The sequence below is a fragment of the Sardina pilchardus genome, chromosome 3, assembly GCF_963854185.1.
Source record: "Sardina pilchardus chromosome 3, fSarPil1.1, whole genome shotgun sequence".
Taxonomy (NCBI): Eukaryota; Metazoa; Chordata; class Actinopteri; order Clupeiformes; family Clupeidae; genus Sardina; species Sardina pilchardus.
The window spans coordinates 11,131,681-11,153,621 of record NC_084996.1 but is presented as its reverse complement, the minus strand read 5'-3'; the positions used below and the strand labels follow the sequence as shown (position 1 = coordinate 11,153,621).

General features: G+C 40.5%; 3 protein-coding genes across 3 annotated transcripts; all 3 read right to left on the bottom strand.

Moving 5' to 3' along the window:
• Positions 1 to 3,194: 3,194 nt before the first annotated feature.
• On the bottom strand, positions 3,195 to 7,586 carry LOC134076625 (perforin-1-like). Its single transcript, XM_062531767.1, has 5 exons — positions 7,287 to 7,586; positions 5,613 to 6,156; positions 5,066 to 5,204; positions 4,510 to 4,727; positions 3,195 to 4,304 (listed from the first exon to the last, which is right to left on the bottom strand). Exons 2-5 carry the CDS (start codon positions 6,143 to 6,145, stop codon positions 3,446 to 3,448), a joined length of 1,749 nt encoding a protein of 582 aa, XP_062387751.1. The 5' UTR covers positions 6,146 to 6,156; positions 7,287 to 7,586; the 3' UTR covers positions 3,195 to 3,445.
• Positions 7,587 to 9,057: 1,471 nt separating this feature from the next.
• LOC134076090 (perforin-1-like) lies at positions 9,058 to 12,685 on the bottom strand. The gene is made up of 5 exons (XM_062531090.1): positions 12,621 to 12,685; positions 11,237 to 11,776; positions 10,806 to 10,944; positions 10,168 to 10,391; positions 9,058 to 10,053 (listed from the first exon to the last, which is right to left on the bottom strand). The coding sequence occupies exons 2-5, from the start codon at positions 11,761 to 11,763 to the stop codon at positions 9,180 to 9,182; spliced, it is 1,764 nt and encodes a 587-aa protein (XP_062387074.1). The 5' UTR covers positions 11,764 to 11,776; positions 12,621 to 12,685; the 3' UTR covers positions 9,058 to 9,179.
• Positions 12,686 to 18,256: 5,571 nt separating this feature from the next.
• Positions 18,257 to 21,507, bottom strand: LOC134076089 (perforin-1-like). Its single transcript, XM_062531089.1, has 5 exons — positions 21,478 to 21,507; positions 20,479 to 21,028; positions 20,058 to 20,196; positions 19,420 to 19,643; positions 18,257 to 19,321 (listed from the first exon to the last, which is right to left on the bottom strand). Exons 2-5 carry the CDS (start codon positions 21,009 to 21,011, stop codon positions 18,433 to 18,435), a joined length of 1,785 nt encoding a protein of 594 aa, XP_062387073.1. The 5' UTR covers positions 21,012 to 21,028; positions 21,478 to 21,507; the 3' UTR covers positions 18,257 to 18,432.
• Between the last annotated feature and the right edge of the window lie 434 nt (positions 21,508 to 21,941).

The following is a 21,941-nucleotide window of genomic DNA, read 5'->3' as shown; positions in this document are numbered from 1 at the left end:
ACAAAACTGTCAGACTCCCCTAATTGTTCCAATGAGTTCAGAATTAAATTGAATTTGAATTCAATTAGAATCAAATGCAAAACAAATTGAATAAGTACCACTGTTTATGTTATCTGGTCGTCCAGCCGTTGCTTGAAAAGCATAACCTTGATGTCAATTGCCCAAAAAACTACCGTCCCATTTCTGAATTACCATTTGTCTCAAAGATTCTAGAAAAAGTAGTCCTCTCTCAATTACTCCCTTTTCGTAATTCTGCAGATATCATGGAGTCATTTCAGTCTGGCTTTAAAGCATGCCACAGCACTGAAACAGCTTTGCTGAAAGTTTCAAATTACTTGCTCCTCACACTTGACACGGGTGAAAACGCCATAGTCTGACTCCTACTAGACCTCAGTACTGCATTTGACACCATAGACCGCTCCACTCTTCTCGTCTGTCGTTGGTATTAGGGGCTCGGTTCTGCAGTGGTTCTCTTCGTACTGTACCTCATCCATAGATCTTTTTCAGTTTCCATAGGTCAGCACTCTTCATCCTCTGCCCCTGTTTCCTGTGTTGTCCCCCAGGGGTCCATCCTGGGTCCAGTCCCATCCTAGAGTGTCTGAAGGAGAATAATGTCTGGATGGGAGATACTTTCCTCCATTTAAACAATGACAAAACAGAGGTAATCATTTTTAACCCCTCCAAATCCAAAACACTCGCAGTAATTGACTGTCTGACATCCTTCATAAAGCCATCTACTAGAAATCTGGGTCTCATTTTTGATTCTGAGTTCTGCTTTCATCAGCAAATTTCTTCTGTGGTGAAAACAGCTTAAAAAAAGTGAGATCATATCACACCTGTCCTTGCATCCCTTCACTGACTGCCAGTGCATCAAAGGATCCACTTTAAAATCTTACTGATGGTGCTCAAAGCTACTGTAGGCCAGGCCCCATCTTACATTTCAGACCTCCTAATCCCCCACTCAGCCACTAGGTCCCTGACATCTTGTAATCAGGGTCTTCTACCACTCCCGATTGAAATATAAAGGTGATTGGGCCTTTGCTGTTGTTCCCCCCTCCATTTTTGCTTTTAAATCAAGGCTCAAACCGACCTTTACACCCTTCTTTACCTTTTTATTACACTATGTACAGCACTTTTGTCAGTATGAACTGTTGTAAATGTACTTTATAAATAAATGTTACTTACTTACTTACGTACCTTTCAGGAACAGCCAAGCCAAGTGATGGTATTTTGATGGTCATCGGCGCATTTGAAGGAATCTGGTTGCACACGACCGTATGGAACAGGTATTCCACTAAACCATGCTTTACTAAAACGTAGCAGAGTATACTGTAGCCTACACGCATTTGCACTCGTCTATTATTTGAACTCATTGGCAAAGTGAAACTGTGTGTGTGTGTGTGTGTGAGAGAGAGAGAGAGAACGAAAGATAGACACATGCATCTCAAATGTATGATCCTCACAACTGTGATTACATGCAGCAGTAAGTTCCTATAGCCGACTCAATACAAACAATACACAGCAAAAGTTGTCAGTCAGCATTGATGGTAAGTTTTTGAGTACCACATTGATCTGGAAACTCGGTCAGTATGCTGAAAAATCAGGAAACAGGCTTTATTCTTTACAATGATGATACTGATACACCAAGGGAGATGTACCAGCTTCATCCTGAAACAGGGGAACATCCTTGATTTAAATCTTGTTGTAGGCCAAGGCAGGGCGTGGGAACATGGCCTCATGGGTCACATTATCAAGTCTGGTCACTCTATTGTTCTTAAATTAATTTAAAGTACTGTCGATACGGAAAAAAACCTGAAAACAATTGTTTTTCCATAGCTCGAGTTGCTACAGTCAACAGCTCAAGTAGCCAGGCAGCTACAGTGCTGGGGGCATGTTTATAAGCCCCCATATTTTTTTTCCGTATTGACAGCACTCGGTGACCTTGAGGAATGGAGATCAATGTGAAAAATGGCCAGACGTCTCCTTTAAATCTCCTGTTTCTTGTGTCGTGCTTTTGGGTTCTCTCTCTGGTTAATCATGAAAGGTTATTAATTCCCAAACAGTCCCGTTTTCTTCAGAATGTCAGTATGGGCCAGGCTTGGGCCACAGGACACTTGGTGCCCTATCATGACAGTCTAAAATGCATGGGGCTCTATTATGACAGTCTAACATGTATGGTCGTGTACCATAGAAAAGTTTATTTAAATGTAGTAGGCTGTCCAGCCCACATTGGGAGTGTTTTTGTTATCAAATGGATAGCGTATGGCGCAACATGGCGTTCCTATGTTTCCTAATCAGTCATGGGTGTGTTTAAACCAATGGGAGTGACATTTGTCTTTCCCTTTAACAGCAAGCAGCGTGACCTCAAACAGCGCATCGGCATTTTGATGGTCACCAGCGCATTTGAAGGAATCTGGTTACACGGGACCATGTGGAACAGGTACTAAACCAGTGTTTCCCAACCTTTTTTCCTCAAAGGCCCCCTTGCCTGTGTTTAAGACAAGCCAGGGCTCCCTACCCAAACTCCTACCCGCATACACACACAAGACATTGTTTATTGTTTTAATAGTCGGGGTCCAGGGATGAATTACCAATGCCTTGCTTAGCCCCACCTGAAGGTTGCTTGCGCAAGTTTAGAGGTCAGAGGTAATAAATAGCTACATGAATTTGAATGTGGAACAAAACTATATTTTAATTTGGATTATACCATTTTAATTATCCAATTAGGTGTGTTATTGGTATTTTATACATATTTGCGCACAGTAAAGTGCGCAAATATCATTTTGGTAGCCTCACAACCTCAGCCCAGGCAACATTGTACGGACCCCCTGCAGTCTCTGGCGACCCCTAATGGGGTCCGTGGACCCCAGGCTGGGAACCACTGCACTACACCATGTTTATAGCCTACAGGCATCTGCACTCATCAATTACTTGAACTCATTCGCAAAGTGAAACTAGCTTCACTGTGGTCTCATAGTCAATGACAAAACAGTTATGCACAGTTACTTTCACTAATTGACTGATACAGTAGGTTGCCATCGAAAACATTTTGGCCAATTTTTAGTGCTCCTGTTGGTAAAATATCCCCACTTCAGGAGGTGCTAACAGAAAGGAACATTCCCAGGGACACAAACTTTATATTCCATATCAGCCATGTAAGGCTACAGCCATGCTGAGTTTGTAAATTAGTGTAATGTAAATTACATTAAACTTTATTGTCATTGTGCAGAGTACATGTACAAAGACAGCGAAATGCAGTGAATGAAGTCTAATAATAGGAAATGAAATTAAATGAATGAAGTCTAATAACAGAATATCATAGACTAAAAATAGGAAAAGATAAACTGGTGTAACAGTGATCATAAACATAATGCAATTGGACAGATGGATATTATTCTTGCGGAGTATTAAATCAATCCTCTCTGAGGGAGTATAAAAGAGCATTTCAGTTTAGATCAGTCAGATTGCCATGCAAAGGGTGTTCATTCGCAAACACTCCCATTTTCTGAAGCATATCCTGTGGTATGGGTCGGGCATGACGAGACACGTACAGCCTCTCCAGGTGACTGTTCATGGGAGAGCTCACATACTCAGAGCAGGACGGGCCACTCAGGCTTGGGCCACAGGACACTTGGAGTTTGTAGTAGAACATTCCATGGTTCAGGCTACACGCATCCTCCTTGGTCCCTTCCTTGAGGTTCACTGTGCAAGCTCCGAGCAGGTCGTCATCCCACTTGCTGTCCTCGTCCCACACCTCGAACCTCACCATGCTGGTCTGAGAGAGGATGACATCACCGATATCAAAGGCCATGTTCCACTGGGGCCAGTTGTTATTCCATATCACAGGGGTTCTTGCCAGTTGCATGTTCTGAGAGTTGAAGACCTTCACGTAGCCGTCTGTACCTGTGGTGGTGTCGCCCCACAACCCAGTGGCCTTCACTGCAGTGATAATGACCCGAGCGAGACCACGTTTAACAGGACAACAGTTGCTACCTACGCCAGGATCACCATGGCAACTGCAGGCACAGGGCTCCTTTGGGTTTCTTTTGACACCAGACTTGCAGGGCTCTGAGCAGTTCTGCCAGAGTCCACTCTCTAATATGTAATGCTTAATTGCTTTGCGTAGTTCTTTTCGCACTGGAATGTTGGGGGCCAGCAACTCATGAAGGGGATCCAGTGAATAGGAGATCACATCTGGGTTGACAGGCACAGAGGAGATCCACTCCTTGTAAGCGGCCGGGTCTTTGTCTGCAGAGAAGAGAAGCTCAGGCTCAGTGGTGTGGCCACCAAAGATCTCTGTAAGCCTGTCAGGATGAATGAGGGAAAAAATCACTCGAGTTCAGTTTTATTCATTGTCATACTGTCATTAACAATTAACAGTATTTCAAGGTCCTAACAGGGCCTTTGGTGAGGTCCAAACCCTAAGAAAACAAGGAAGAAACCTTGAAAGGACAGCATACACTATGATTCCCAAACAGGTGTATCCTCAGGAGTAATCCCTTAGCTCACCTGTCGCTGAAGCTGCTGGAGAAGCTGTTCTTGCTCTCTGTCTTGTCCTTCGCCTCCTGACAGTGCTTCATCTCTGCCTCTCCACTGCCTTTGCCTGTAACACTGGCTTTGGCTTCCACGTCAAGACACATCTTAATCTCGTCTGAGCTCAGGCCTTGTAAAGAAGCCATGCACTGCCTGATGCTAGTCACTGACTGCACCATCCCGCCCAGAGTCACCTGAAGGCAAACACAGGGAAAGTGTACACCTAGGCTAAAATACAAGATTTTCCATTTCCATTTCCTGAAAACGAATGGATTTTGAAATACAAGGTTTCCACCGACATCAGTGATAAGGTTTGGGTGAGATTTGTCTTGTACTTTCTTGTTGCATTGAGACAACAAAATATGATCTATGTAGTTATTACAGTACATTCAGATTCAGTCAAATTCAAATGTCATGCCCAAAATCCATAGGGCCTATAGCATCTGTCACTAGCATATTGTATCTCTGAATGTCAGGAGAGAGAGTTACGTATGGCACAACGTTTGTACCCACTGGTTACTGTAATACGTACCTTAGTCATGAAATGTGTGCCAAAGTCATTGATAAGCTTGTAGAAACGTTGCTTGTTCTCACTGGTGTATTTCTTTGGAAGTGTATTGATGGCATGCTGAAATTCTTGATGAAGGATGAGCTGGTTGGAAACCCTGTAGCTATACATTGGAAAATTGAGAGTGAGTAACCGGTCAAATACAGTTAAAAAAAAGAGTACATTCTTGTTCAAAACAGGTCAAAAAGAGTCTAATACATTTGGTTCAATATAGGTCAAAAAGAGTCTAAACTATTTTAGGTCAAAACAGGTAAAATATTCAGTTAGGCCTATTTTCTCTCTTTGTATATCAAATGTTGGTAGTAGACATTACATGTCAACATATTACTGTACTACATACAACTTTAAACCATAATAACCAATAGCTGTGTCTTCTAGGTGGTTTAATTAGTTACATGGGCTGAGCTACTGTATCTCTGTCACACAGACACCTAAACCCTACTATACAGTTCAGTATTTAACTGCAGTAACACATATTGCATAACAAAAGTCCTAAAAGGCATTTCCATACCTGTAGTAACTACAGACCATTTTATGGCTCAAGAAGGTAAACTTGTCTCTCTTTGTTTTTTCCATTGAGTACTCAGCCAATTTTGACTGGGTCCCCGCCAGCATCAATGAGCCATCTCCCTTTTTGGCCTCTAATCCTAAATTAGCTTTCCAGTTGTTCTCAACACTGGACACACTGGAACTGACCAGGGACTCGCTCGACTGGTGCTGTGAGCTGGCCACCTTCATGCTGCATTTCTGACTGGGTCGCCAGTCCACCACAGCTGCTGGGATTTTCTGCATCTTGCTCTCTTGATACGGGTTCTTGCACAGCATGCAGGTGTTGTTCTCCCGTCTCCATAGATTCATGTCGATGACGAAGGCTCCTTTACGCTGCATCTTGGTGATGTCGAATCCTTCTCCTGCCAGGTTGGATCCTGGGGCAAACTCAGCCTCTTTGCACTCACGGGGGGTACCTCTGGTGCATGACTGGGTAGTTTTAGGTATGAGAGCCAGATAGACAGCTGCCACAAAGGTAATGGCTGGAAAACGCATGGTCACCTGGCCTGGAGTTTTTATAAGAAATAAGCAAGGCCTGATTAGTATAGTAGTCCATGATTCTAATCACAACACTTGTTTGTGTCATTGTCTTTGTCAGGTGCATTGCTTTTCATGGTCCTCTAGCTTTCAGTTCTGTATAGGCTCAAAATGAGCATTCACACATAGTTTAGGCTCTGCCCAATAAACAATTTCAGCTTGTCAACATGACTGTAATTATCAGCAAAGTTTCACTCTTCCTTCAAGTAAAAAACATGACATCACCAGACCTCACACAGCTGTGTGAAACTTAGAACAGTGCTCTACTCTCGGCCTAAAAGGCAACGCCCTCGCCTGTCTCACTCAAAAAAAAAAAAAAAAAAAGAACTGATGAAAGAAAAAACAGAGGTTGTTACAAAGACAAAACAATACTGCAGCGCTGCTGATAAGGGGGTGTGCTAAAAAAATATTGTGGCAAAAATGTGTTCAAGGCTTTGAAATGTAAATATTACAGTAATTTTGTAAGCGATATCATGTTCAATCTACCTCGTCAGATTTGACAAGACAGTAAAGGAAACAGAAAGTGCAGTGTTTCTAAGCCACATGCTATTCTGTTAAAGTAATTTTAGTACTTGTGCTAAACTTGTCTTTAAGTCATCTGTTGTTTTTGGGCCTTGATAATGTTCCTCATAACCATTGCTTTGCTTTTTGAACACATGAATTTAAAGTATGAGAAACATGAAGTATAAGAAATGCACATTATGATTCACGCAGGAAGTGTCTGAACTTGTAAGACATTACAACTGTTATTTTAACTAAGTAGATTTACAAATATACTATAACATACTTCAAGGCACTCTGCTGTAAAATGCAGAAATAACCCAAGCAGACCCAAGCTGTGTATGTTGGTTATGTCCTGAAAAGGTCATTATTGTTAGCAGTAGCTAAATGGACATTTAGGCATAGCTGTAACATTTAATTCCGTGGATATTTAAGATCTGAAACATATACAGTATTGTAGTATTGTAGTAAGCAGCTGAAAGCCAAAGTCAAAACCAACCAAGTGCTAATCACTTTCTTTGTGACAAACTTGAAGAATGCAAAACAATCGCAAGCATCGTCTACTGGGCTATTGTGTGTGTTGAGCTGAAACTCTTACCTTGATACTGTCCTTGTAGCAGCAGCAGTTATACTATACTTACACTATATTACACATCTGACTGATGATTGTAAGGGTCTCTGAGATTTTCTGAAAATGTTTGAAACCTGACGAGTGAGTCACACAAAGAGAAAGACAGGTGGGAGGTGGAGCAAACACTTTGCAGATGGAAATGTTTGGTGGTCTCAATAATGGTGAATATGATTCAGAGCAGATAGACATGTACAGAGTGATACAGTGAGTGTGTGTGAGTGAGAGAGCAAAAGAGAGAGAGAAACTAAGTGTTACTTGTGAATGTGAAAAAATGTCATTGTGGTGACTTGCATGCATGAAGAAAAATCCCTGGGCTGACTAATTTTGTATTGTAGGATCTGTGTGTGCTTATATATATATATACGCACACACAGATATATATGTGTATACAGTATATACATATATGTGTATGTGTGTGTGTGTGTGTGTGTGTGTGAGAGAGAGACAGAGAGAGAGTGAGGGAGAGAAGCTAAGGGGGAGATACAGTATGTGTGACAACTTGAGAATGGTAAAAAAAGTGGTGACTTGCATGCATGCATCTGACTCATTTTGTTGTATAATTGTAGGATGTGTGAGTGTGAGTGTGTGCTTCTCAGAAACTGACACCATGTGCATTAATCTTCCAGTCCAGTCTGTGTGTGTCACTGTTTAATTTCTCTAAAGTGGTCAAGAGACCTAACACCTTAAACCCCTTGCGCTAAAGTGATTCTCTGTAATAAAAAAAGCTCTTGAATAACCAATCAGTTCACAGTATTTACAGCAATGAACTAGGCTCCAATGAGAAAGCCTGTTAACCTGCCTGTGTCACATTGTGTTCATATTTTGTTATCTATTTACTTGTTTTATTTTGTTATTTCATTTATTTTGTCTATTTTATACTCTCAACATTACTTATTTGTAATATGTATACATTTATTTATTAACTATGTGAAAATTAACTTCTAGCACACAACCAGAGTGTACCGTCCCTGTCATTAATATTTCAACACGTCTTCCTCTAGTAGCCGAGTAAAGTAACCGTCTGATTTCTATGTCTTTCAGCAGACATTCATACTCTTCATACATGTTTTGAGCCATGTGCCACACACATGTTCAGCTAGATAGCGGCCACTCTGCCACCTTGCTAGGCATGGGACTGAACATGTGTTCATTCTCATGTTTAATTCATATGAAACTAGAAAAGCACTCAACTGCCTCCTGGATCCAGACAGTGATACGGATCACTCCCAAAATGTAATAGTTTCTTCCTTGGGTTATTTCAGACCTTCCCTGGAATTTCATCAAAATCCATCATAACTTTTTGAGTTATCTTGCGAACAAACAAATAAGCAGACAAACAAACAAACAAACCCCGATGATACATAACTTCCTTGGCGGAGGTAATACTGGCCAATATAACAGTAAATTGTTCAATAGAGTGTCATTCTAAAACAGATAATTCCAGTAACCTATGGGCTCTCAGGACTTATTACTTAAAAAGAATGTAATTTTCCTCCGTTAACAATATTCAGATTAAGATGGTAATATAATGTTAGTCTGTTGCATGTTATCAAATGTGTAAGTTGTTATCAAAGTGCATGTATTTTGCTAGGGCAAGTGTCACGTATATATGTACGTAGTTTTCATATCACGAAAGAGTTACAAAATGTATTGCTTGCTTTAAAATGCTTTATTAGTAATTAATACACACTATAAATCAATACAATGTAAAACATTTTTTTTTTTTACATTTCTTGCTGATAACACACATATAAGGTCAGTAAGCCTGTGGATCAGTCTAATTGCATAAGACTAATACCTTGACCAGCGAAACAAACTATACTGTAGCTGCATTGACAGGAGGGAATCCTATTCTTGAACTTATTCTCCATTCAGAACTGAACTGTGATCCGTAAGCGTGTAATTGAATGCGTGCCCATCCAACCGCAGTCCCATTTGGGAAAGCATGCGCTTTGTAATGAGACGAGCATGACGAGAGACATACAGCTTCTCCAACAGACTGTCCATGGGAGATTCTTCATATGTAGTGCAGGATGGGCCACTCAGACTCGGACCACAGGTCACCTTCAGCTTGTAGAACACCATCCCATAATTAAGAGCGCAGACCCTCTCACCTTGGTCACCCCCCGACTGAAGTTTTGCAAAGCATGTTCCAAGGAGGTCATCATACTTGTAGTCTTCATCCCACACTTCAATCTCTAATTTGCTGTTAGCAGACAGCAGCATGTCACCAATGTTGAGTTCCCAGTTCCAGTTAGGATTGTCATCGTCCTGAATCATGGGTGTCTTGCCAAGCAGTATTTTATTCTCATCAAAGATCTTCACATACCCATCAGTACCAGACTGAGTGTCCCCATACAGACCTTGCCCCTTTATAATGGTCAAATCAACCATGGCTAAGCCACTGCGTGTTGGGCAACAGTTGGTTCCCAGCCCCTTGTGAGATTGACAGTGGCATTCACAGGACCTTGAGTTGGTTCTTTTCCCCAGTCTGCAGTGGTCAGAGCATTCCCTCTTGATGCCCCTGCTGAGGATGTAGTCTTTGATGGCTTGCTTCAACTCTCTATTCAACTTTTGATCTGGAATCAGCTGGTGAAGGGGCTTCAGCGTGTAGGAGATCACATCTGGGCTCACTGGCAGGGATGCAAGCCACTTTTTGTAAGCAGAGGCATCTCGACCTGCAGAGAAGAGGAGCTCACCTTCTGTTGTTTGCCCACCGGAGATTTCTGTGATCCTATTCCCAAAACAGCGAGAGAAAAAAAAAATGACCAGGAAAATTATTGTAGTCATACCAACATGTGTTTGGTGTTAAACTCAATTTTACTCTTTTAAATACACTCCGACTCACCTGTCATGAAAGACGTTTGAGAAGCTTCGTCTCCCCTGCACTTTCTCTTTCTTCCCGTTACAGAACTTAATTTCTGCACTAAGGTCAATGTCAACCTTGTATGGGATTTTTCCAGCAACTTCAACACCGAGGCACATCTTCACCTCATCGGAGCTCAAGCCCATCATGGAGGCCTTGCACTCCCTAATACTGGTCATTGATACTACTTTACCACCAGTCTGTACCTGCAGAAAATAAAAGGAATAACATCTCAAAGTTCTCACACGGCCGTAATGTCTCTGGTAAATACTGTACTTAATTCTGTCCAAACATCTAAATATACTTGCACATACAGTATGCTGGAGATGGAGAAAATTGTTTAAGACAATATTACTGCTCTAAAATCAATACCACTCTATAATGGTTAATGTGCCAGATATACTGTAGGTCCATACTGGTTTATTTCGGATTTATATATGTTTTTTGTATTATGCTAGATATTCCAGGAACTATAGGTTTAGTATTTTTCAAATTTAGTCACTAGTTACAGTACAGTTTTACAAATCGAGTGTCAATTTAGACATGCTATGAGATGTGTCATACCGCTAATACTGTTGCAATTGGTAGTATTTGTAATGTATTCACAACTTTCTGGATACCTTTTTTATGAAGTGAGTGCCATATGTGTCAATGAAAGCATCATAAGCCACTTTGTTACTTGGGCTGTAGATCTGCGGGAGCTTTTCCACGGCTCGTTTGAAATCTTGATTCAAGTTCGGATTGTTTGAGGTCATGTAGCTGCAAGATGAAAAACAGTTATAATATTAGTAGTAGTATCAATAATCTTCGTCATAATTTTGTTTCACTATCAAGATAGTCTAGTGTTATTCATTTATTAATTCAGTAATTCATTATGTCCCAGTCAAGGACATGGAGCCCGATAAACAAAATTTATCGCCATTTCACTGATCTAATAGACAACCATGCTCATGAATTTGGTAGTCTATTTAAAAGCTCATCAGTGTCATCCAGTTATGTTCACCCGCATACTTTATTAACATATGTTGATAAGTATCAGAATCCTGTGTACCTGTAAAATCCACAATGTACTGAGTGACTCACAAAGTTGAAACGGTCTTGTTTACTCTTCGTTGTGGCAGTTTTGGTCAATTTTGCATGTGTGCCAGAAAGGGCTAGTGAACCTCCATATCCCTTACTCAAACCTAGACCAATCCTCCAGTTGTTCTCCACACTCTTGCTAACATGATCAGCCACTGACAAGGCAGATTCCAGTAGTTCGCTCTTGATTGCTACGCTACATTTATGAAGAGGCCTCCAGTTAATGACAGATGTAGGAATTCTCTGCTCTATCCCTCCACGGTAGGGGTTTTCACAGAGGGTGCAGGTTTTGTCTGGATTTTCAAATGTGTCCATGTCGATAACAAAAGCTCCTTTGCGTTCCATTGTGGTAATATCAAAACCTTCACCAGCTAGGGATGACCCCGGGGCATTTGTTTTCCCTTCGCAGCGCTCTTTTGTGCCAGGGTTGCATAACTGGAGGGAGGGGTTGGGCAGGAACAGAATGACCCCTGCCAATATGGTGGCGGTCAGGAACATCACTGCTGATGTGCTGATTCAAGACAAATATACAAATGGTCAAAATGGCCTGGCTGTCTCATAGTCACCGTGCGACTCTGGTTACTTCAAAAGTAATTAGTCAGAGAAAATTAACATCGTCCGTTCATATTCTCTTAAAACTGTATACTGTATACAGGATTTGCAGTTAATTAGTCTCCAAGATAAACTAATGAAATATAGAGGGATTTAGTAAATCCCTAACATTGCAAGATCATTCCTTGATTAGAGAGAATACAACAGTTTTAAAAAGCATTATTGAGTTAGCTCTTAGGTCAATTGATCAGTTTATGCAATAGTAATAATGTAATAATAAGAACAATATAATCAAGTGTGTTTTAATAACCATCAAACAACCAAATAAAATTGTACGGAGCCCAGGAGATGCCGTTGCATAATATTTTTGTATATCAAGATAATGTGCACTCACTTTAGTAAATTGTGCTCTCATTTTGCTAAATTGTGCGCACATTTCACTATATTGTGAGCACAAATTATTTACTAAATCTAGTGTTTGTTCTACTGAATTGTGTGTTCATTTTTCAAAAAATGAGAGCACATATCAGTAAAAGGAGCACATCATTTAGTAAAGTGTCGATGATTTACTAAATTTAGAGCACAATTTAGTAAAATGAGGGCAGTATTTAGTAAAAAGAGCACACAATTTAGTCATATGAATGCACGTTTTCTGGATATACAAAAATAAAGACCTTATCTATCTAAAATGATATAATATCCATCTTATCTAGCTCAAGTTGCACCTTAATATATATGTTTAACTTTAAGGTTTTGCAATGGCAAAAGTCGGCAATCCATGGTATAAAAAAGCAAATCCATACCTTACACTCTATCAACAGCGTGAGATGCAGTGTGTCGTGTCTATAAAGATGTGATTATGTGGAAACCCAAAGAATTTGTTTGAGCTTATCTTCTCACTCTGCTTAAATACCTACCGAGGGCATGGACTTGTGGGCAGAAATGCCAGTGATGGTAAGTTACTAACCACCAACCTTATGCAAGTTCACACTTCAAAACGCTGTTCACACAGATTAAAATGAAGAACCTTCCATTAGAGTTTGTGATTTCCAATTGAAACTGGTTCAAAGTCAATTTTTTGCTCATTAAAATAAGCAATTCTGAGCATATCTTTTCGGTGCTTCCTCTTACCCATGCATTCCAAACCACTAATCAATGACAGACACCAACTGATATGTACAGTTGAGCTCATACTTTCTTTACCTCTGCAAAAATGTCAAATATGTGCATGATTTTTTTTAAGAAAAGAAAAGAGAGAAAAGGCAAATGCATCACCTTTATTTGAATGGGATAGGCATCACGGAATAGTGCAATATAAAAGAGCAATAAAGAAAAGTAAAAGTGTACAAAAGCGAACTTTGGCCATGGATCATGCCTCTTGTGCAGTAGAAATATAGCGTAGACTCCCCAGACTAATGTTCAATTTCAAAAAATTGCGCTTGGTGTGGTGATAGCCAGGCTAACTCCATCCCCTACTCTAGCAACTTTTGTGTATGTAAATGAGTGTGTGCATGTGACACCAGGTTGTAGTAAGGCTGCCCATGACCAGACAGCAATATAGCTTTAACTTTATTAAACCGCTCACAAAAAGTAAGGAAACTTGACTTTGGCCCATTATATCTCCCCTTTAGTAATACCAACCAGTAAAGTGTTTCATATCATTTTTATCGTTGATTTGTCACCTTTACAATGAGGTATAGCTTGTAAGCACAGGGCAATCATGGAATGAGCAACACAAGCAAACGTGTAAGTAGTGGCAACAAAAAATGTGCCAAAATGGCCTGTTATGCTATTGGAATTCACCTTTGTTACTTCAAGCATTGACGATTGCACTCTCCCACAGAAGCGAGGAAAACAAAACATGTTAGGCATACATTTGTTCATTTTATACTCAGTGTCAGGGTCCTCAGTAGCGTGTAGAGGATCCATATGCAGCCACAACAGCTTGGCACCTTCTTCTCATGCAGGTCACCAACCTGGCTACATTCTGCTGTGGAGTGATATCTCCCTAACTCGAAAGACAGACCTTGTTATCATTGAAGGCAATCATCATGCAGTTAGATACCGGGATGAGATTCTGGAGCCAGTGGCAATTCCATATCTCCAGAATATGGGACCAATTGCCATCCTCCAGGATGACAACGCTCGCCCCCATAGAGCTGGGATCATCAGAGAGTACCTCCAGAATTTGGGAGTGGAGAGGATCTAATTGCCTGCCGTGAACACTTGTGGGATCAGCTTGGGCATGAAGTACGTGCCAGAGTCACCAACAAAACCAGGTTGGCTGACTTACAACAGATCCTTATCGAGGAATGGAATGCCATCCCACAGCAGAATGTAGCCAGGTTGGTGACCAGCATGAGAAGAAGGTGCCAAGCTGTTGTGGCTGCATATGGATCCTCTACACGCTACTGAGGACCCTGACACGGAGTATAAAATGAACAAATGTATGCCTAACATTTTTTGTTTTCCTCATTTCTGTGGGAGAGTGCAATCGTCAATGCTTGAAGTAACAAAGGTGAATTCCAACAGCATAACAGGCTATTTTGGCACATTTTTCGTTGGCACTACTTACACGTTTGCTTGTGTTGCTCATTCCATGATTGCCCTATGCTTACCAGCTATACCTCATTGTAAAGGTGACAAATCAACGATAAAAATGATATGAAACACTTTACTGGTTGGTATTACTAAAGGGGAGATATAATGGGCCAAAGTCAAGTTTCCTTACTTTTTGTGAGCAGTTTATTTAAGATTAACGGCAATAGGCAGTGGAATCAATCAGTGAGGCAGAGGGGCTCAAAAAAAGAAATGTATTCAGATAAATAGATAAATATCCAGTCAATTGATCACAAAATATAGCCTACAGTTAAAATCCACACTGAATACAACACTGTATATAATACAAACAAGCCGAAACAACAGCCAGTAGTACTGCCACCAGCCACCAGCAGCGCCAGATACCCCACAGCAGTTCCCACAGTCCCAGTCAGCGGTGACAAGCAAGTGAACAAGTAGCTTCTGTGTTAGCCCCACTCTAGCCAAGCAGTCCACACGGCAACCCATACATTCCATACAATTTCTCTTTGACAACTGGGCTGGGTTCCCCGAAAGCATATAATTGTCCAACTTACATTACCATTTTTTACCTCCGCCCAGGTAAAATGTTTTCATGTTTTCATCGGGGACCGGCCGGCGTTTGTCTGTCTGTTTGTTTGCCTGTCTGTTTGTTAGCAAGATAACTCAAAAAGTATTGGATGGATTTCGATGAGATTTTCAGGGAAGGTCGGACATGACCCAAGGAAGAAACAATTACATTTTGGGAGTGATCCGTAATTCCGTCGGGATTTCGTCGGTGTTTACGTATTTAGCTTAGTGGTGTTATGGCATGGTAAGGCCACGTGGTGGTGATCTGAATAGTTTAGGTTCAAATGTATGACAAGGAAGAACAATGCAGGCTGAGGTAGCTGCGCTCTCCGAGTGCTTTTAAAGTTTTTTATTGTATTTACTTGTGATGAATCAGATTTTAGTGTGCAAAATAGCAATTATGACAAAACTAGCAGAGATTGAGATGTGTGTTTGGAACAGTTTTTCAAATTCCCAGGGGGGGATTTAGACTCCAGAGGGTTAAGGGGCGCTGTCCACATTTAATAGTTCTGAAATATCCCCTAATTTGATGGTGATGTCAGGTCTAGGTCAGGTCAGCTAGGCCTGCTGTTTGAACTTCGAATCTAAACATTAATTAATATGAATATGAAAATAGAAAAGCATTCCATGTAGGTTATATACCACACACAGGCATAAATCATTTGTTGGAAGACACATGAACTTATTAGGCTTAGGCTTGGCTATAGCTTACATACTCCAACATCGGTCCTACCAGTTCTTTGCTACTTGTGGGAATCCTAAGGTGTGCTGCCGGTGCAATAATGTTTCTAGATGTCACTTAAGCAGATATTTGAAGAAAGAGGTCCAGTGGAAAATGAGGAAATGTGTATGCATAAATAGCCTAGTGAATATACTGTAGGCTTCCATTTTGATGCAGCACAGACTAAACCACATGTTCGTCTCTGCTTTTCTCTCATAGGTCTAATAGAAGATGGCCTTCACATAGGCTACACAAAGACAATGACGAACTATTCTGACAACGTCTCGTTTCATAACTTAAAGGAACACTTCACCGTTTTTTCATATTAAACTACGTTATTCCCTTAACTAAGACGATACCTCTCACGTTTCAATGCGTGCACTCACTGGCTCTGGCTCGCGGCGCAACTTTGATAGCATTAAGCTAGCCCAGTTCATTCATTAGGATCCAAACAGAGATGAAGTTAGAAGTGACCAAACACCTCCATGTTTTCCCTATTAAAATACAGTTACACGAGTAGTCACACGACGTATGGTGAGACAAAATAAAACATGGTGCATTTCTAAGCAGGTAAGAGGGAGAACAATATTGTGTGGCACAGTAATATCCTCACTCTTGCACTTTCAGTTTCACTTTGGAGTGAGGATATTACTGCGCCGAGTCTAGTGCTCCCAATTATTATTCCGCCTCACAATATAGTTCTCCCTCTTACCTGCTTAGAAATGCACCACGTTTTATTTTGTCTCACCATAAGTGGTCGTGTGACTACTCACGTTTGGTCGCTTCTAACTTCACTGCAAAAAATGGCTTGTCTAATAAAATCTAACTAAGTGTTTTAATCTTATATCAAGACAAAAAAACTAGTTTGTATTGTTTTCAGTACGAAAACACTTACCTAGTGCTTTCTTTTGATATAATTTCACTTAATTTAAGAAAAGTTTGTCTTATTTTAAGTCTATTCTTCCTGAAAATAAGCAAAGTTATCTGGCAGTGCAGTACGTGAATTTGTCGTAAAACAAGCAAATTTATCTGCCAGTGCAGTAAGTCAATTTATCTTGATAAGACTCCTTAAAATAAGTCAAAGTCTTCTTAAATTAAGTGAAATTATCTTTTGAGAGAGCGCTAGGTAAGTATTTTCATACTTAAAACAATACCAAATAGATTATTTACCTTAATAAAAGATAATTACACTTGGTTAGATTTCATTTTTTGCATCTCTGTTTGGATCCTAATGAATGCATTGGACTAGCTAAGTGCTATCAAAGTTGCACCGCGCACCAGAGCCAGTGAGTGCACGCATTGAAACGTGAGAGGTATGTAACAACTCGTCTTAGTTAAGGGAATAACATAGTTTAATATGAAAAAACGGTGAAGTGTTCCTTTAAGTTATGAAACGAGACGTTGTCAGAATAGTTTGTCATTGTCTTTGTGTAGCCTATGTGTAGGCCATCTTCTATTAGACCTATAAGAAAAAAGCAGAGACGAATATGTGGTTTAGTCTGCTGCGTCAAAATGGAAGCCTACAGTATATTCACTAGGCTATTTATGCATACACATTTCCTCATTTTCTTACTGGATCTCTTTCTTCAAATATCTGCTTAAGTGACATCTAGAAACATTATTGCACCGGCAGCACACCTTAGGATTCCCACAAGTAACAAAGAACTGGTAGGACCGATGTTGGAGTAGGCTACGTAAGCTATAGCCAAGCCTAAGCCTAATAAGTTCATGTGTCTTCCTACAAATTATTTATGCCTGTGTGTGGTATATAACCTACATGGAATGCTTACATGCTGGTGCCAGAGTTTTTCTATTTTCATATTGATTTTAATTAATGTTTAGATTCGAAGTTCAAACAGCTGGCCTAGCTGTGACGTGCAGTCACCTGACATCACCATCAAATTAGGGGATATTTCAGAACTATTAATTTGGACAGCGCCCCTTAAGAAAGTCTTAAGCAGAACCCTTCCTATAGGCTCGATTGTTGAGTTCGTTAATTGTCAGTTCAAAGTTTGGAACAGCTGTCACAGGATTATATGAAGTTCACACGTACAAGCAAAACAGCACACAAACATCCAAATAATCTAAATGCATTAAGACATGACCAATGTGAATGCAATATTTTGCACTCTGTGACAGATGTGTGCACTTGCCTTTGTGTACATTTGTGCTTCTCTCTGTGTGGGGGGGGTACTGTGTATGTGCATGTGTCTGTCTGCCTGCCTGCATGTGTGCACAACCAGTGTTCCGTTTGTGTCATTAATATTTCAACTGAATTTACAGAAGTTACAGTATCCTCTGATTTCCATGTCATAATGTCAATAGAATATCATGTTGCTCCATGAATAGTATTCAGATTAAGACGGTAGTGTAATGTTAGTCAGTTGCATGTTATCAACTATATGAGTTGTAATCAAAGTGCATGTATTTTGCTGGGGTCAAGTGTCACTCACATGTGGTTTTCATATCACAAAAGAGTTACAAAATGTAAATGTATTGCTTGTTTCAAAATGCTTTATTAGTAATTAATGCACACTAAGTGAATACAATATAGGTACATTTCATGTAATCAAATGTTATATATTTTCTTTTTTTTATATTTTTCATTTTAATTTCTTGCTGATAGCACACATATAACTGGTCAGTAAGCCTGTGGATCAGTCTAATTGCATAAGACCAACACTTTGACCAGCGAAACAAACTAGCTGCTTTGACAGGAGGGAATCCTGAAACATTTTTAATTGAACTTAGAGAAAGTCAGCCTTATCTCCATTCAGAACTGAGCTGTGATCCGTAAGCGTGTAATTGAATGCGTGCCCATCCAACCGCAGTCCCATTTGGGAAAGCATGCGCTTTGGAATGGGACGAGCATGACGAGAGACATACAGCTTCTCCAACAGACTGTCCATGGGAGATTCTTCATATGTAGTGCAGGATGGGCCACTCAGACTCGGACCACAGGTCACCTTCAGCTTGTAGAACACCATCCCATAATTAAGAGCGCAGACCCTCTCACCTTGGTCACCCCCCGACTGAAGTTTTGCAAAGCACGTTCCAAGGAGGTCATCATACTTGTCGTCTTCATCCCACACTTCGATCTCTAATTTGCTGTTAGCAGACAGCAGCATGTCACCAATGTTTAGTTCCCAGTTCCAGTAAGGATTGTTATTGTCCTGAATCATGGGTGTCTTGCCAAGCAGTATTTTATTCTCATCAAAGATCTTCACATACCCATCAGTACCAGAGAGAGTGTCCCCATACAGACCTTGTCCCCTAATAATAGTCAAATCAACCATGGCTAAGCCACTGCGCGTTGGACAACAGTTGGTTCCTAGCCCCTTGTGAGATTGACAGTGGCATTCACAGGACCTCGGCTTGGTTCTCCTCCCAAGGCTGCAGTGGCCAGAGCATTCCCTCATGGCGCCCCTGCTGAGGATGTAGTCTTTGATGGCTTGTTTCAGCTCTCTCTTCAACTTTCCATCTGGAATCAGCTGGTGAAGGGGCTTCAGCGTGTAGGAGATCACATCTGGGCTCACTGGCAGGGATGCAAGCCACTTGTTGTAAGCAGTTTTATCTCCATCTGCAGAGAAAAGGAGCTCACCCTCTGTTGTTTGCCCACCGGAGATTTCTGTGATCCTATTCCCAAAACATGGAAAAAATAACCAGGGAAATTACTGTGTGGTCAGGCCAACATGGAAAGTTTGCTGTTTAATTTTAAATTCACTCCGACTCACCTGTCATGAAAGACATTCGAGAAGCTTCGTGTCCCCTGCACTTTCTCTTTCTTCCCGTTACAGAACTTCATTTCTGCACGAAGGTCAATGTCAACCTTGTATGGGATTTTTCCAGCAACTTCAGCACCGAGGCACATCTTCACCTCATCGGAGCTCAAGCCCATCATGGAGGCCTTGCACTCCCTGATACTGGTCATTGATACTACTTTGCCACCAGTCTTTACCTGCAGAAAATAAAAGGAATAACATCTGAAAGTTCTCACACGGCCATAATGTCTCTGGTAAATACTGTACTTAATTCTGTCCAAACATGTAAATATACTTGCACATACTGGATGCTGGAGATGGAGAAAATTGTTTAAGACAATATTACTGCTCTAAATTCAATACCCCTCTATAATGGTTAATGTGCCAGATATACTGTAGGTCCATGGTTTATTTCGGATTCATATATGTTTTTTGTATTATGCTAGATATTCCAGGAACTATAGGTTTAGTATTTTTCAAATTTAGTCACTAGTTACAGTACAGTTTTACAAATTGAGTTGTGCTATGAGATGTGTCATGTAAAGTACATACCGCTAATACTGTTGCAATTGGTAATAGTATTTGTAATGTATTCACAACTTTCTGGATACCTTTTTTATGAAGTGAGTGCCATATGTGTCAATGAAAGCATCATACGCCACTTTGTTACTTGGGCTGTAGATCTGCGGGAGCTTTTCCACGGCTCGTTTGAAATCTTGATTCAAGTTTGGATTGTTTGAGGTCATGTATCTGCAAGGTGAAAAACAGTTATAATATTAGTAGTAGTAGTAATAGTCCTCATTTTAATTTAGCTTCACTATACACTATTGAAAGTACTATGCTGTGTTTTTATCAAGATAGTTATTGATTTATTAATTCAGTAATTCATTATGTCTGTCAAGGACATAGAGCCTGATAAACAACCATGCTCATGAATTTGGTAGTCTGTTTAAAAACACATAAGTGTCATCCAGTTATGTTCACCCGCATTCTTTATTAACATATATTGGTAGGTGTCAGAATCCTGTGTACCTGTAAACTCCACACTGTACTGAGTGACTCACAAAGTTGAAACGGTCTTGTTTACTCTTCGTCATGGCGGTTCTGGTCATTTTTGCGTGTGTTCCAGAAAGGGCTAGTGAACCTCCATACCCTCCCTTACTCAAACCTAGATCAATCCTCCAGTTGTTCTTCACACTCTTGCTAGCATGATTAGCCACTGACAAGGCAGATTCCAGTAGTTCGCTCTTGATTGCTACGCTACATTTATTAATAGGCCTCCAGTTAATGACAGATGTAGGAATTTTCTGCATTTTCCCTCCACGGTTGGTGTTTGCACAGAGGGTGCAGGTTTTGTTTGGAGTTTCAAAGGTGTCCATGTCGATAACAAAAGCTCCCTTGCGTTCCATTGTGGTAATATCAAAACCTTCACCAGCTAGGGATGACCCCGGGGCAATTTCTGCCCCTTGGCAGCGCTCTCTTGTGCCAGAGATGCATGACTGGAGGGAGGGGTGGGGCAGGAACAGAATGACCCCTGCCAATATGGTGGTGGCGGTCAGGAACATCACTGCCTGCTGATGTACTGATTCAAGACAAACATACAAATGGTCAAAATGGCCTGGTCATCGCATAGTCACAGTTCAACTCATAAGTAGTCCGAGAAAATACATTTTGTCAGTTCTTTTCATAGCTAAGACTTGAATATGTCTTCAAGATAAATAAACTAATGTTATGTGAAGGCATTTAGTAAATCCCAAACACTGCAAGAACATTCCTTAATGAGAGAGAATACAACAGTAGATCACATTCCTAAAAGGAATTACTTGAGTTAGCGTTAAGGTCAATTGATCAGTATATGCAATAGTAATAATAGTTATATACTGTAACATCATAATCAAATATGTTTGAATAACCATAATAACCAAACATCCAAACAACCAGACAAAGTTGCACCTATATCTTTTAACCTTGAGGTATGATTCTTTGCAATGACAAAAGTGGACAATCCGCTATAAAAGAGCGAAACCATACCTTACTCAATATCAACAGCGTGAGATGCAGTGTATCAATAAAGAAATTGTTTGAGCTTCTCTTCTGACTGCTTAAATACCTACATGTACTGGGGGCATGGACTTGTGAACAGAAATACCAGTGATGCTAAGGAAATTCACACTTCAAAACCCTTTTCACACAGATTAAAATAAGTAGGCTAACTCTGAGCACATCTTTTTCAGTACATCCTCTTTTGAATGCACTCCAAGCTACTAATAACTGTAGATATACATTTGTACTCATGTAGTAAGGCGGACAATTTGCTAGTCGACTACGCCACCCCAGTTACGGGGACAGAGGAAACGTTTACGTTACTGTAACCCAACAGGTCACACAGGTTCGTTATGCTTTAGAAAGACAGAGACATAAGTACATGGACGCATACAATAATTTATTAAATATGAGGACAGCCGTTTACACAAACAAGTCGGACAGATAATGCA

Coding starts and splice junctions, on each gene's coding strand:
- LOC134076625 (XM_062531767.1), bottom strand. CDS start 6,145: ATGCGTTTTCCAGCCATTACCTTTGTGGCAGCTGTCTATCTGGCTCTC. Junction 4,728..5,065: donor GCACACATTTCATGACTAAG/GTACGTATTACA, acceptor GTTTGCCTTCAG/GTGACTCTGGGCGGGATGGT. Junction 4,305..4,509: donor TCCAGCAGCTTCAGCGACAG/GTGAGCTAAGGG, acceptor TCATCCTGACAG/GCTTACAGAGATCTTTGGTG.
- LOC134076089 (XM_062531089.1), bottom strand. CDS start 21,011: ATGTTCCTGACCGCCACCACCATATTGGCAGGGGTCATTCTGTTCCTG. Junction 20,197..20,478: donor GTACAGTGTGGAGTTTACAG/GTACACAGGATT, acceptor TTCACCTTGCAG/ATACATGACCTCAAACAATC. Junction 19,644..20,057: donor GCACTCACTTCATAAAAAAG/GTATCCAGAAAG, acceptor TATTTTCTGCAG/GTAAAGACTGGTGGCAAAGT.
- LOC134076090 (XM_062531090.1), bottom strand. CDS start 11,763: ATGTTCCTGACCGCCACCATATTGGCAGGGGTCATTCTGTTCCTGCCC. Junction 10,392..10,805: donor GCACTCACTTCATAAAAAAG/GTATCCAGAAAG, acceptor TATTTTCTGCAG/GTACAGACTGGTGGTAAAGT. Junction 10,054..10,167: donor TCAAACGTCTTTCATGACAG/GTGAGTCGGAGT, acceptor TTTTGGGAATAG/GATCACAGAAATCTCCGGTG.